This window comes from Theropithecus gelada, chromosome 7b (assembly GCF_003255815.1).
Source record: "Theropithecus gelada isolate Dixy chromosome 7b, Tgel_1.0, whole genome shotgun sequence".
Taxonomy (NCBI): Eukaryota; Metazoa; Chordata; class Mammalia; order Primates; family Cercopithecidae; genus Theropithecus; species Theropithecus gelada.
In genome coordinates, this window is record NC_037675.1 from 89,571,771 (window position 1) to 89,587,850 (window position 16,080).

Consider the following 16,080-nt stretch of genomic DNA (forward strand, 5'->3'; position numbering starts at 1 on the left):
AGCACTTTATTTTCTGTAAATCATCATGACATCAGTTTCAAGACCCACCCAACTGGGAGCATGGGGAATTTTTTCTTAGAAGGTTTGGACTGGGATCTTGGGACCCTGCACCTACCCACACTGCCACTCGCCCTCTGGCAGGGCTGCCCTGGGTCTTCTATGCTCAAGCCCACTGTGCTGTCCTTTCTTTTCAGGGGGCTACACACAGGCCCCCGGTGTGGGACTCCAGACTTCTCTCTGCCCTGTCCCCAACCTGAAAGGGAAATCTCTCTTTTCCATCACTGCATTCCAAATCACTCTGCTCCCTGTCAAATGAAATCTTGTGAGACTGACTTTTGAAACAATCAGGAATACTCCTACCATTGTGCTTCTCCCTAGAGGAAATGAAGCCAAAATCTGGGATCTGCTTGACGCAAGATAAGAAGAAAGGGGGAAGTAAAGGGAGAGGGGAGAAAAGTTAATATACTGTGTATTATTCAATCACACTTCCTTTCAGAAAGAGTTACAATTCCTGTTGAAGCTGGTGACCAGTAGCACCGATTTTCTGTTTGTTTTAAGTTTGGCTTAGAGTTCATAATTTGTTTTAGTCATTTTAAAGCATTCCCCCCTTCACAGAAAATTACTTATAACAAAGTAATCTCAAATGAGGATATATTTGACGTATTCTCTGGACAAACAAATCAATCTTAAATATTGATCAGAATATTTAAAGCAGAATTATGCTTTGGAGCCTTTCAGATTTCTCTGCTACCTAACAAGTCCTATACTGTCTTTAAGATGCCCTGTCTTACAGGAAGCCTGCCTTGACTGACACAATGCAAACTGATCCTCACACTCTCTTAATTCCTATCACTTTTGTGGTAATTTCTTGTACTTTTGAACCCAATCATAGACAGTCTTACTGCCAGCTTTTTACCTCCCTAGAGCACATTGCTCAGAGCTACCTAACTCTGCTCAGAGCTACCTAACTCTGTAGGTAGGATAAGCGCAAAACTTTGAGGGCAGTGATCGTGACCTAGTTGTTCCATCATTTTCCCAAGGTCTCATACATAATAGGGATCCATAAATATTTATTCAATGAATGAATGGATTATACAATCTTAACCAGTTGCTGTTGCCCTTAGCTATTTCTCCTATTTTCCTCAGCAGTAATTCAGTGGGAAAAAATTTAGGGGGTTCATATTCACTCATGGAAATAATGAAATGGCCTGTTACTTTTCTATGAAATCAAATAACTGAAGAACAAAATGTTCTTTAAGGCATTGATTAATGTTCTATATAAAATACTGAAACGTGCAGCCATAAATTATGCTGGCATTATGCATATTTCTATTTCTTACGTTTCCAACTAAGACTGTTGATGTTAGAATGTTAAAAAAAGGTTCTTCATTTCAAAATAAATTTGTATATCATTGAGGTCCTGTGGTTACTTTTTGCTTCAAGCATTTGCAAAACAATTCCAAAGAGCCATCAATATAGGCGTTTTACAGACAGCAGCATCAATTATTTTATTGGCAAATATTTGAATATTACCACATTCCAAGTGAGGAAAAATCCCTACTTATCCTGCATGATTCCAAATAATGAATAATGACCTTTAAAATTCATTTAATAAACAGGTGTCTTCCTAATAACTTGTGTGACAATTTTTTTTTAGTTTTAGATTCTTATGTCTTTTTAAATGTATAAGAAGTCATCCAAAATTTGAAATATTTCACACGAAGATCATGTATGGATGCTGACCTGTATGCCACTTCAGATCCATACAGCCAGGTGTGCACAGCATTTTAAAACTGGATAGTTTGGTTTGAAGAGTATTTGCACCACTCTGGCTTCTTTGGTTGATGCAAGTTCATAGAGGTGACCAGGTAAAAAGCTGCCATTGTGGTATTCTGTCTTCAGAAATCTCCCAACATACTTTCCATTTGTCTGGACTGCTATCCTTTGTCCTGGACTCCTCTTACACACGGCATCCTCCGACCTCCCCTCTAGCTCACCCCAAATTTGGGCTCCCTTCTGCTCCCTCTCTCTGCAGAGCCCCTTTGCTCAACACCACAGTTTTGGATTTGCTCTGTATTCAGTGACTATCTTCCAAGCTCCTGCCACATCTATGCACTGTGCCCATGAGATTACATGAAATCAAGAGAAAGAGAGCTCCCTCTAGGAACTCTCACTGTGGGGAAGATGACAAATGTCAAAAACTGGGTGACTGCTGTTACCAGGGGATCATTGGAAGGCCATCTAATCCAGTCCTGGAGTGGCAAAAAGGCTTCTAGAAAGTTGATCCCTTTGTGGAATAATGGCCAAGAAATAGTGCATGTGAGACCCCTCTCGGGACTCTCAGAACTAATTGGGGAGAAACTGTAGGTGCTGGAGCCCCACAAAGCTGCTAGGGCAGGGCCAGATAAATATTGTTTTATGGTCATTGTAATGATCCACTCCTGTGAGGATAAGCAAGAAGCCCTTTCAAATACAATTATTTTATATCTGGGTACTTTTGAGTTCTCTAAGAAATACAGGCCCATTTACTATTATTTTGGAAATTCTTTTGATGGTCAGTAAAGTATCAGATTACCTTGCTGCTGTTACTCTAAGTGACTAATGCTACTTAATTCTAAATACTGTACCCTCATGAGAAAATGAGAGTGAAAAGGTAAATAATACCTTACTACTACTCTGAAAATAATTCTGACTTCATGGACCCTCTGAAAGAATCTCAGAGTCCTACTTGGATCACTAGGCCATATTTTGAGAATGCTAACAGGGAGTATAACCTTAAAATAGGTTTTTTTTTTTTTTTTTTTTTTTTTTTGAGACGGAGTCTTGCTCTGTGCCCCAGGTTGGAGTGCAGTGGCGCGATCTCGGCTCACTGCAGGCTCCGCCCCCCCGGATTCACGCCATTCTCCTGCCTCAGCCTCCCGAGTAGCTGGGACTACAGGCGCCCGCCACCTCGCCCGGCTAATTTTCTTGTATTTTTAGTAGAGACGGGGTTTCACCGTGTTAGCCAGGATGGTCTCGATCTCCTGACCTCGTGATCCGCCCGTCTCGGCCTCCCAAAGTGCTGGGATTACAGGCTTGAGCCACCGCGCCCGGCCTAAAATAGATTTTTAAGAATGTGCCTGGATTCGTAGAGGAGGAATTATTTGATTGATGAATGATGCCTGCCTTGGGCACAGGAGCAAAGCATAATATCATATTTGTGAAGTATACAGACACTCAAACTCCATCTACAGTAATAAGATTGGTTTTTAAATAAGCATTCCATTATCTATGCATAGAAATGAAAGCTGTCCTTCATAGTAGTCATGTTTAGAATCTAGTTATTTCAACAACTATCACTGTGATTAAACTATTGGAGTTCACTGTAAATCTGAAATACAAATCAAACTCCTTACTTTACAGGCAAACTTGGTTTTGACCAAAATGATACTTAGGAGTTGGATAAGTTACTTATACTGCCAGTCTTGGCTCCAAATGACTTCTACTTTCGGAACAAATTTAATCAGCCTTGAAGGATGCAAATGTGTGATTAATAAGGTCATAAGATTATCCCACCGGCCGGGCGCGGTGGCTCAAGCCTGTAATCCCAGCACTTTGGGAGGCCGAGATGGGTGGATCACGAGGTCAGGAGATCGAGACCATCCTGGCTAACACGGTGAAACCCCGTCTCTACTAAAAAATACAAAAAACTAGCCGGGCCAGGTGGCGGGCGCCTGTAATCCCAGCTACTCGGGAGGCTGAGGCAGGAGAATGGGGTAAACCCGGGAGGCGGAGCTTGCAGTGAGCTGAGATCCGGCCACTGCACTCCAGCCTGGGCGACAGAGCGAGACTCATCTCAAAAAAAAAAATAAAAAAAGATTATCCCACCAAGGCTGGGCGCAGTGGTTCACACCTGTAATCCCAGCACTTTGGGAGACTAAGTTGCATGGGTCACTTGAGGTCAGGAATTCAAGACCAGATCCAAGACCAGCCTGACCAATATGGTGAAACCCCGTCTCTACTAAAAACACAAAAAAAGTTAGCCAGGCATGATGGCACATGCCTGTACTCCCAGCTATTCAGGAGGCTGAGGCGGGAGAATCCCTTGAACCTGGGAGGTGGAGGTTGTAGTAAGCCAAGATCGCGCCATTGCACTACAGCCTGGGCAACAAGAGTGAAACTCCGTCTCAGAAAAAGAAAAAGATTACCCCACCAATAATTTGAGTTTCTATAATGTATTGGGTACCCTGTAGAGTGCTGAGGATGGAAATGAAAGGCACAATCTCTGCCCTGAGGCTCTTCTAATATGCACGGAACAGACAAGGAAACTAGCAGTTAAAACCAGCATAAGCAGCACTATCACTGAGGGGAGCTCAAGCTGTGTTGAAAGCAGCCAACTCCAAGGGGGTGGAGAGAAGTAAGGAAAGACTTCCTGGAGATATCTCATCAGCTGAGTTCTGAGGACTTGAATGAGTCAGATAGTATTGGAATAGGGGAAGTGGTGCATCAGTGAGGAGGACTTCCAGAGGGATAGCAGGTGCAAAGACATGAAGACAGAAGAACTGTAGACCACTTACACTTGCTCTGACCCACAGTTGGGAATGCACCTTTGAAACCATGGCATGCCTCCCTCACAAAAAGAGGAGGAGAGATGGTGAGGACAAGTCAGAAAGAATCGCATTACATTTACTGGAAAAGTCATTAAAGCATATGCCCCCTGCAGCCACATGGCCTATTGAGATACTCAGGTTTGGAACTGATTAACTTGGGTTGGAGTTTCCTATTCTCTTTGAGCCTCGAAGTTTTCATCTGTAAAATGAAGACAGTCAACTTACGGTTGCATTTGCAAGGGTAAATGGGATGTTTGTAAACTGGTAGATAATGGGTGCTCAAAAATGGTCATCATCTTATCTCTACTCAATATTAATAAGGCCATGGCTGGCAGACGCATAGCAAGGGCAAAACCAAACACAGCATGAAATATCAGCATCCAAGGGGTTGTTCATTTTATACTGGAATACCTGTCACGATGTCTAAACTTAGTGTTTCACCAAGAAAATGTGACAATCAAGCAATGTACAGTCAAGATCAGGTTAAAATAGGGAAATGAAAGTAAATGTGCACTGACAATCCTAGTTTTTTAAAGGTTTCTCTTCATGGATTGCTTTGTGCTCCTCCTCCTGCAAGACGGTGAGTCTCCACAGGCCCACGAATGTCATAAATGAGTGCAAGCTTGGGAAAGCACCTATCCTGTGCCCAGGACAAAATATCTGTGGTCCAGAGCAGAGCTCCCAACCCAGCCACTATGAATCACGCTTAGCCCCACAAAAGAAAGGAAAACAGGAGAGACATTGGATTGGATCTTCCAGAAGGTCTTTGTTGCAATTTTTCTCCATCATTGAAAAAAAAATTACATCATCAAACAAAGACAATAGCAGCACAGCTTATTGAAATGTCACAAGCAAATTTGTTTTGTACTTTCCCTAAGAACATTATGAAATCCCTCCCCCGGCATTATTTTCTGTAAAATGCCTTTTTTTTTTTTTAAAGCACCATGAAATTCTACAGAGAGAAAAATAAGTAAAACACCTCCACACATGGATTTATCATCGTCACTGGGTCCCCTGCCTGTGACTCTGGGATGGGAAGGAGGCCAGAGGCTGGCATGTGAGGTGGTTTGCATATCGCTTCTAGGCACCACTGCACCTTCTCCCTTCAAGCTCAGAGCCCCGACAGCAAAGGAGAGGTTCCGCAGTTACTTTCTGCAGCATCGGTCTGCTGAATCAATGGAGCAGGAGTCCTCTCAAAATAATTTCTTTTAATGCACAGGGAACTGTTTCAGATTTTTCACCTAAGAATCAGGAACACAAAGTAGATACCAAATCTCAGGCACCTGTGAAAATGATCGCCACTTTCAGTAAAATCAAGAGACACCTCTCGTTTCTCCTCAATGTCACTGCACTGATGTCGAGTGACTTATGACAGGCATGAGAGAACTGAGGTTTACATAGAGTATGGGTGGGTTGGTGAAGTCCAATGAAGGTATGGTGCAGGAACAGAAGTCAGGGCTTTGCTTACAGCCATGTAATTAGCATGCTGTTCCAAAGATTCCCTATGCAGAATTAACAGCATCCACAGTGCTACACTACAGTGATCTTTGTTTCAGAGAATTACCCTTTTTCTTTTATAAGGCCATTACTAGCCAGCTCTTACTGCTCACTCAGCCACTGTCTTTGCACACAATTGCATCATAACAGTGAGAAAGAATAACCCCATATTAGCAAAATGCAACAAGCAGAGATATGGAATGCAACACGGGCTGGTTTTTCCTTTCTCGTTTTACAGGGGCTCTGAATGTTTGTTTTCCTACGCCTTTCCCATGGTTCCGAAACCTTGGTACACACTGGATGCTTCACATTCTCACCAAATCCAGTGGGTAAAAACCAGCCCCACCCAAACTCTGGTCACCTTCTCACTAGTCCTCAGAACCCAGCATGCAAATAGACAGGCAGCACTGACGAAGCCAGGAAATGATATCATCTCAGAGGGAGGCAAGGGGGCGGGTTCTTAATTTTTAGCTCAACTAAGACTTCAAACATGGAATGGTCCTTATAGAACCTAAAGCAGCCATTTCCTCAGGGGGGTGTGTGTGTGTGTGTGTATGTGTGTGTGTGAGAGAGAGAGAGAGAGATGTCTGTCTGATCATAGTACTTGAATTCATGATACATGAAGTACTACAATTGACTGCAAATAGCAACAGCTTAAAATTCTTTAACTAGTCTTAACACCATGCAAAAAATGCCCTCACAGCATGAGCCCTCCCGGTAACAGTACACTAAAGAGCTATAAGGGAGGACAGAGAGAGCCTACACAGGGCATGATCCGAATTTGGACACCAGTCTCCCACGTACATCTGGTCTCCATCAATCCCCCAAAGACAAATCCCAAAGGGCAGGAGACTAAGCTCTCACCTTAACCTAAAATGGGCAAGACAATTAATTAGTCATTATTCACAAATCCAACTTATAACTTAATAAATTTAGTGAACTCATGGACTAGGGAGTCTTTCATTAGAGAACTGCATAACTACAATGGACCTTGACAAGTATCTGTGCTCAACTCCCTTGATGTGCAGACAAGGTAATAGAGATCTAGGCAGGGAACTGATGTGCCCACAATCACAGGCTATGACTAGTGGAACACAAATAGTCCCAATTACCTTAGTAACAGGCCAGAGATGGCCCAACACCACCCCCACCCCCACATACGCACGCGCATGCGCACGCACACATACACACACGCACACACTCTATACAGCCCTGCCCCAAAGTGATAAATTCCTGGAATCACTATTGGGTTAGGACTGGGTATGGAGCTGTACTCTTTCCAGGAAAAAATGCCCATTGGCTCTCTCACCAGTAAACCTCCAGATTTGTCATGCAAGAGAAATTCAGTGCCCGATTGCCAGAGAAGCCAGTGCAGCAAAAGACACTCCCCACCGAAGATGGTGGACGTGTGCTCTTTCCGTGTGCGAAATTGACACATTTCTCCTAGGTTTATGGTGGAGTGGGAGTGCAGATTGGAAACGGAGGGCTGTGCTGATGCATGTATAGAATGTGTAGCAGCTTTGACTTATCACGTGTATTCTACATGCCATTTGGCCCCATCTACGAAAGGTAACATTCAAGTAACTTCACACCAACCGACCTCCTCCAAAAGTCTTAGTTTATATGAAGAGGAATCCAACCTCTTTTTCTCTCTCAGCTTCTTTGTGAGAGTATTTTATAGGTTTCTAAACACTTTGCACACATATTTAATCCATCAGTCACCATAGAGGGTCTTCTTCGATTTTGTTCATCAGATTCGTGGCCAAATGTACCCAGGGAATGGGTTATGTAGAAAATTTCCCCACTCCCAGCCCAAGGTTATGTCTGATCCCTCTGTATGACTGATTTGACTCGTTTGGGGAAGCATCTATGCACACACCAACACATGCACCTGTTCCATTTGGTAGACTATGCAGCTTAGTGCTTTGAACTATTTTATTCCTGCTGCATGCAGAGTTCCTACAAAGTTAGCAAGTAAAGTGCAAAAGAGTGCTTTCAAAGGGCATTTTTTAAAAGGGTGCCACATACAGAATTTCCAAAACCAAAACTAAATAAATGTACAGTAGGTGTCTGCAGGGGCAACCCTTTGAGCCATGTTTACACAGAGACCTTGTGCCCTCTTGGTGGTGGAGACTCCTCCATATCTGCTCCCCACATCTGTAAGCTGTGTCCATGAAGCTAGAAAGACACACATACACACAAACACACACATTCACAAGGATGCATGACACAGACACTATAGTGAAGTTGAAAGCAGACTTTGGTCAGACTTTGAATACCAGCTCTACCACTTTCTTGCTATGTGCCATTGGGTAAATTACATAGCTTCCCTGAGCCTCTGTGTCCTTGTGTATATAATGGGTTTGCAAATACTTCCCACATAGTGTCGTGACGTTTCATTGAGCTGATGTTCATAAAGTACGTGTCCCACAGAAAGCACTGAATAAGTGAGGGAAGCCTTTGCCAGATTTGGCCGTAGGGCCTGGAATTTTAACACACTACTACAAAGAAGGTACCAGATAACACAGAGTGGAAACCCAAATAGGTGAGATCCATGGAAAGTTTAATTAGGAAACTTCGACTTGTTAGAGTAACAGGAAGTCCCAGTTATCTACCTATTCCTTAAAACACATTTTGTCAGGCTGGAATGGTTCCCATAGTAAAACTCAACATCCACACCTGCATAAACATCGCCTCCCAAGTGACTATTTATTACTGTGTCGACAAAGCATGTCACCAGTGAGCGTCATCTCCAGTCCAATGGAGGAGTTGACTTAGACCTTCCTTGGACAGGAAGGGTCTCATCAAAGTTGATTCTTATCTGGCTCCTTCTCAAAAGCAATGCCAGAACTTCAACAGAGCCTAAAGGTCTGGGGACAGGGAGAGGAGACTGCCTGTGCTCCAGGCAGGGGAGAGCTGTACATTTTTGAGAAATGGGCAGGGACAGGTCTTCCACGGTACCAGCAGTCGAGGATGTCGTGGGTACAACATTCCCTGGAGGTCAGAAAGCACTAGACAGTTTCTGGAAGTCTCTGTTAGTGCTGTGATCTTTTGGTAAATCCACACTGAGGGTTAGTTATGTAAAATCCTGTGAACTCTCTAAAAGGTAGCAGTGAGCCTAGAACACACATAACCAGCAACTGCCTGGTGTTGCCAGGTCCAGATGCTTTCGTGTGTGGCCCAAAGAGCTAGCTGTGAACCAGCCAATTATGATAAAGACTGAGGCATACACAGGAGTATGTATTTTCCCCTTTCTGATACAAACCCATTTAAAATCATCATGCAACCGATGACCAGCCATTCACCGACTTTCCTCTACAGGACGTTCTAGCCTCATGGACCAATCATAATTACGATGCGTTAGCTTATCGTTTGCCTGCGAACAATCAGTCTAGAGGTGTTCCAGTTTTAGTGAATTACCGATGTGAGATATAGAAACAAGCAAGGAGAAGAAGTGACATTTTCAGAATAAAGGAATGCCCAAACATAAAAGTAAAATGAAATATTTTAAATATTTCTAAGTTATCATTGTTAAACGGAATTAATGGCACTTACGCTGCAAGCAATAAAAACATTTCAAGCTTACTGTACAAGGGGTACATTTTCTCTTTGTTTGGAGATAGCAAGATTGGATCTTATCACTATGTCTACCCTAAGACACCCAAGGGACAAAAAGCCCTGAGATGGAAAGATGCCATGGTCCTCAGTGTGTCTCAGAAATGCAGGATGTCTACTTTTATAAAAATGTAGTATCAGCTAGACAGAACAGCAAGCCACTGGCATCATGCAAGGCAATTGTTTTGGTATTTCTCCCCTTCTTATCAAAACAAGTTATAAGCAAAGTACGTGGACATTTCCAAATCAGTTTATTGTCACCATTGCACCCACTGAGGAAAATGCATGATTGGCTTTTAACCACACAGCAGCTGATGTCGCATTTCACCACTGCTCACCAGTTCATGTGGACTACCTACCCCTGTGAGAAAGACCAGACTCAGCAGGCTTCTGTCATTGGTTAAGGTGGTATCCACAGTGTGATGTGTTTGTGGTTATCTTTTTTTCTTTTGTCATGAGAAAAGCAATTGCACCTTTTAATACGTGTGCTCTGATCTGCTTCCAACAAATTCCAGGTGCTCTCAAGTCCCCACAGACATTCATTTGGAGCATAGAAAGACTAGGTATGATGCACTGAATGGTTTGTATCAAAATTCAAGCTCAGAGTACATGCCAAAATGTCAACTCCAACCCTTGTTACACATAACCAGTTCACCCCCAATCAGGTCCCCTTCTGCATGTGCACATATTACTAACAACTCCACTAAAAAGACACAACTGTTTCTTTCAGGAGGCTGGTCTAAAGTATAGCTGCCCTTGTCTACGTGTGTGCCCAGGTGGCACTGCCCAGGGGTACAGACTGCCACTGCAATGCCCTTAACATGTACGGCCAGAACCGGCTACGTGCACGGACACTCTTGGTGTGTCCTGTGGTTGCTATCGGAAATGAAGTTCTTGTTCTCTGATTCCTTTTGGCAGAGCAAGCTTTCAGTTGTTTATGGCACAGTGAAATATATTCTTCAATGCTATGTAATTTTGGACTAATAAGTCTGTTTAAGGCACGTGTCTCAGTGTGAATATTAAAAACACACACACACACACACACACACACACACACACACACAGCTCAGTCCAAGACCAATGTCCTTCACATTTAGTTTCTGTCTTCAAGTAATGAGTTGTTCTCCAGCTCCCGGTCTTTGGTGTCCGTGGGTATCATCCCGTTCTCCATCTCAGCGTGCTGCTGGATACAGTCTGTCAGCATGGCTGTGCTGGAGTTGTCCGAGTTACACATCTTTTCCGTCTCCTCCTCTTTCTTCTCCTCGTCCAGGGAGTAATTCCGGAAGGTCTTGTAGATTTTCTGAACGTCCTCGGGCAAGGTCTTTTTGAGGTCCTTGTTTTTCCTCTTGGTGAGTCTGGAGGTGGACCCGAACTTGTTGATGATGTTGTCCTCAGACGCGCCCTGCCCATGCTTGTTCAACTGCTCCGGTCCCTTCAGACGCAGGTTGTTGGGCCGGTTGTTGATGCTCTCCTGGGATGAGGCCTTGAAGCGACCAGTGTCCAGGGCGGCAAAGACAGAGCGCTTCTCGGGGGACAGCATGTCCAGCGAGTGGGCCCGCTGGTCCAGGCCCAGCCGCCGGCGCTCCATGCTGCGGATGGTGGCTGCCCGCTGCAGCTTATCGTGGATCTCCACGCTGAGCCTTCGCCGTGTCTCCCGGAACTCGGCCGTGACGTTGGCCTTCCACTCCGCCGCATGGGCCTTGATTTCACCCACCTGGCCAAGAGACAGAAGAGCAACAATATGCTGACAGATGCCATTTGCCTTGGGCCTCCCAGCTCCCAGCCCTCGGGTGTCCCCACGGGGAGGCCAGGAGGTGGCGGAGCACGTGCCCAGGGAGAGGTGCAAATGCTACCTTCAGACCTAGTACTTCTGCCACCCGGGCACCCATCCCTAACTGGCTAGTGAATAAGGTGGCTCAGGGAGACACACGTGGTGGGGAACCCCAAGAAGCCTGAGATTTGGAGATGGTGACTTAAAGAGAGGGGCACGGCATTCTGCAGGAGAGGTTAAAATGTGGAGTTGGACAGGCCTGGCTTCCAGCTCTCATATTTTATCAGTTGCATGGCCTCGTTCCCCCAACACACACTTGAGTGACCATAGCTAGCTCATCGGAGATGAGGAAATACACCTCAGTCCCGGGCACAGCGGATGTCGTGCAGGCCTTCTGCCCTCCCTGCCTTTCTGGTTTGCTATCCAGGTAGGGTGACCAACCTGTTCCAGTTTGCCCAGGGCTGTCCCAGTTTCAAAACAGAGTCCTGTGTCCTAGGAACTCCCTCAGTCCTGGGAAAACTGGGATGGTTGGCCACCCTATCTGGGCCATGCTATGGCCATGTGCTGTGGGGCTTTCCCTGGTTTAAGAAGATACTCCAGGGCACCTGGTAACCCACTTCCCCCAGTCAGGGTGCAGGAGGAGGACCTGTTCTGCCAAAGCCCACAGAACGGGCCTCCTTAGAGTGGAGTTTTGCCTGAGAATCAGCACCAAGTTTCTTGGCTCTTAATGAACAGGGCAGACAGTACAAGTCCCATGCTTCCCTCTGCAAATGAGGAACTCAAATTTGTGCATTCAGGAAAGTCAATATTCATGTTGTTCCCTTCTCTTTTGTTACAGCTGATTTTCAGCAGGTCAGTTAGCTGTCTGGGGAATCAGTCTGGAAATTGCATTGCTTACTTTCCTGGCTTACTTATGTAAGGAAAGTGATATGGGAAATCTCTCCATTCAGCAACTTTCTCCTGGGGCCTTTTATACAGAATGAAACAAACAGAGGCTGGCCTTTTCTTTATTTCTTTGGTTTTTCTTATCTCCCTTCCTTTCTTCAGCTCTTTTTTCCTCCTTCCTTGGCCGTCCTCCTTTCTTTTCCTCTCTTCCTAAGACAGCTACATTATATATTATATATATATAGAATTTTTGAGAGCTACATGAATATATACATATATATTTTTTTATTTTTATTTTTATTTTTTGAGACAGAGTCTCACTCTGTCTCCCAGGCTGGAGTGCAGTGGCACATCTCCGCTCACTGCAAGCTCTGCCTCCCGGGTTCACACCATTCTCCTGCCTCTGCCTCCCGCGTAGCTGCGACTTCAGGTGCCCGCCACCGTGCCCAGCTAACTTTTTGTATTTTTAGTAGAGACGGGCTTTCACTGTGTTAGCCAGGATGGTCTCCATCTCCTGACCTCGTGATCCGCCCGCCTCGGCCTCCCAAAGTGCTGGGATTACAGGCGTGGGCCACCGCGCCCGGCCTCATTAAATGTTTATTTTTGAGAGTGCTGGTGATTCTGATGGGGCTTTTGTGTGAAGGAATTATCACCACCAACAACACCACCAGAAAACACCCGGCCGAATATTTATTTTTTGATCACAAAATCTGTCTTTCCTTCTTATGTTCCCTTCATGTAAAGTTACATGCACAGCCCTGTCCACAGGGATGTATTTGTCTCTATGGATGCAACAACCAAGAGGGGATATAAGTGAAAAAGACCCGTTGGATTCACTTCCCCATGGGGGGCCACTCTTCAATGATTTCAGTTTCTTACTGAATCAGGAAAGATTCTTGGTGTTCAACTGCCTTTCCACACAGACCCTAAGGCCGGAAAGACAGGCTGCACACCCCCTCAGCCGTAGTCTACCTCTCCTGACTATTTATTTTCATTTTCATTTTTAAAAAATCAGCTGTTGTTTACTAGTTTTTCCAGGATTTATGAACTGGTAAACGAATCACCATATTTTCTCACCTGCCAAAAAAAGAATCCAGAAATAACTGTATTCTATTCTCCTTGGTTTTGAAGGAATGATTCAACATGAAGAAGCCTATGAGCCCTCCCGCTCCCAACTGAGCCAGAAACACTCCAGCCCACAGGACAGAGACAGGCAATTCTGGACACAAGCTCATCTGTTCTCAGAAACATTCACAGAGTTAGGAAGGGGTCCTACCTCTTCTTTTGTCTTTTTGGACAGAACCCGTAGCCAATCTCCGATCATACTGAGGACAGCTGCAAAGTAGGCAAGGCCAACAAGGATCCAAAACCACACTAGGGGCTTATACCACTCGCGATAATTGATGCCAGCGTTTCCCCCTGAAAACAACCAAATGTTACTTTAACCGTGATCTAGTATATGGTCTTTGCAGAGAACACATATTCCAGTCTATGTAGTGAAGACGTCATCCATCATTGTCTAGCACTCAGCTGTTAGGTCTGCTGTGTACAAGGTGGACCGGGGTTAGAGGGCAAGGGGGAGACCCGTCCCTTACCCACAGGAGCCTAACTTGAGGCTTTATTTCCCTCAATTCTTGACCACTAACCTTAATACCAGAAATAAAACACGCCAGTGGCCAACCTGACCTACTTATGCTGAACCTGAGCGTTGAGGATGAATGACTCTGAACTACAGCACAACACATCAGGCCTGGCTGTCACTGTTTTTTCTTAAACTTCTCTAAATTTATTTTAATAAAAATCAAATATCATATCGCCCCCTATGGTTTGGAATTCTTGGAACCATTTCCATCTTAAGCACTCATACATTTACTAAGAGACAAGTGGATGTGTGAAAGTAAAATTAGCTTTAATGGCATTACTGGGACTTTGATGCAAGCAATAGTGATTTAATGCTAACTGAGGAATGGTGTTTACATAGTGCTACTCCAAAGGGTCAATTAGGCTGAGTAATTAGAGTCACCATGAGCTAGAACTAAAAGGGACCTTTGAGGCCAATCCTTTTATTTTATAAATAAGGATTACAGTAAAAAAATCCATCAAACCAAATTGGCCAGTTGCCTGATTGCATTGACTGGCTGTTCCATTGAAAGGACCAGTCATTTATTCTGAATAATTAGCCTATTTATTCTAACCTTCCTACAGGCACTGCTGGAGGCAGCCATGCAAAACAGGTTGCAAGCCCAACCCACCCTCCTAAAGAGGAAGTGAGGAAGCTTCTGGAAATAACGGACATCAGCCTCGCTCTCTCTCTGGGAAATGCTGTTGCCTAAGGAAGCAGGCAGTGGCTGTTTCTAAGACGACAGATACTAGCAATGGATTGGTAACTATAGTATTAGGTGATGAGTGATTAGAGACTTCCCCACTGGACCAGGGTTGTAACCACATCTAGCACCACTGACTCTTACAGCAAAGGCAGCTGGGCAAGAAATATGACCTGTGGCTCCTCTCGACAAGCCCAAACCCAGTCAGCAACACAGCCCAGCAGACCACGAGGTCTTGACAGCTACTGCCACTTCTTAACGTTAGAATTCCAACTTCTCTGTGCCAAGCCCCCTTCAGTTTGGTCCAGCTGCTTTTGGTTTTTCCTTTCAGACAACTCTCTCCTGCATCTTTATAGCTTGAGGATACGATTTGAGTTCCTGCACCAGTAAGTGGTTTTTGAGGTTCATTTCATTTCTGTGGTTTCTGTGCTATGCCAGAGAAATCTGTAGCTTTCTCCTGTGGGCTATCTGGGAGTAAATATTTACCTTTGCAAGTCACTATCACCCAGCAAAGATGGTCACTAGGGTGCGCTAGTGAACAAGGAACAAAGAAGCAGGCAGTCAACACCCTTCTAAATATCCCTTTATGAGCTGCTTATCTGGATTCGGAGTTCTGTGTGTGCTCCCAGACAGAGCTGCAAAATACTGTAAGGCTGTCCTAAAGTGAGTCCGCTGCAAAACAAATCAGCAATCAATCCTGCAGGATCAATGTTCTGATTACATTTCTAGTAGAGTTTGTACTGTGTCAAATCACAGCAACCATCAACTCTGGTTAATGTATCTTTTTCCAATGATTGGGCAACCTTCCCTATCACTCTTAGACTGTTACCAAAAGATAGAGACAAACTTCCAGTCTTTTCAGGCATGCATTCTCCAGATTGGTGTGTGTAAGCTCGGAAAACTGGAGCTTGGAAGGGGTCTGGCCTAATTGCCGTCAGCACTGTGGTTTTTAAGAGACCATGGTCTGCAGAAACCTCAGGACAAAGGAAATATGGCTCTGTAATCACTGACAAGGGCCATAAAACTGTGCATGCCTAGGACTGTGTAGGTTGTGCCCTTACTAGGTAAGTAAAGATAAGGTAAAGTGCTAGTTTGTACGAAGTGCTCAGTCCATGGTAGATATTAATAATAAATAATAAATAATAAAAGCATCATTTAAAAAATCTCACTCCCAGGCCTCTGCTGTTTGTACCTCAGACTAACAGACCAAACTGAGCCATTGGTTAGAGATCTGTGTCTGTCACAAGTATCTTAAAATAGATAGTCCTCGGGACAGCCCAGTGCTATCCCAGAGAGCTCTAAAGCACTACACACTGCAGATTATGCTTTGGGTACTTAAAGGTGTTTGTGAAATAGTTCAAAATTCCAGCTGCCACTACTTGTGTTTGCCTCAGATTGG

General features: G+C 44.5%; 1 protein-coding gene across 2 annotated transcripts in view; it reads right to left on the minus strand.

Moving 5' to 3' along the window:
* Positions 1–10,023: 10,023 nt before the first annotated feature.
* The window catches only part of KCNK10 (potassium two pore domain channel subfamily K member 10), a 145,147-nt gene continuing 139,090 nt past the window's right edge, over positions 10,024–16,080 (minus strand). The window contains exons 6-7 of one of the 2 annotated variants that reach the window (XM_025392246.1): positions 13,634–13,776; positions 10,024–11,415 (exon numbers count right to left, since the gene is read on the minus strand). In XM_025392246.1, coding sequence (XP_025248031.1) covers positions 10,795–11,415; positions 13,634–13,776 — 764 coding nt within the window. In that variant the 3' untranslated portion in view covers positions 10,024–10,794. The remainder of the gene's footprint in view (positions 11,416–13,633; positions 13,777–16,080) is intronic. The other variant, XM_025392245.1, reaches the window with a different exon arrangement.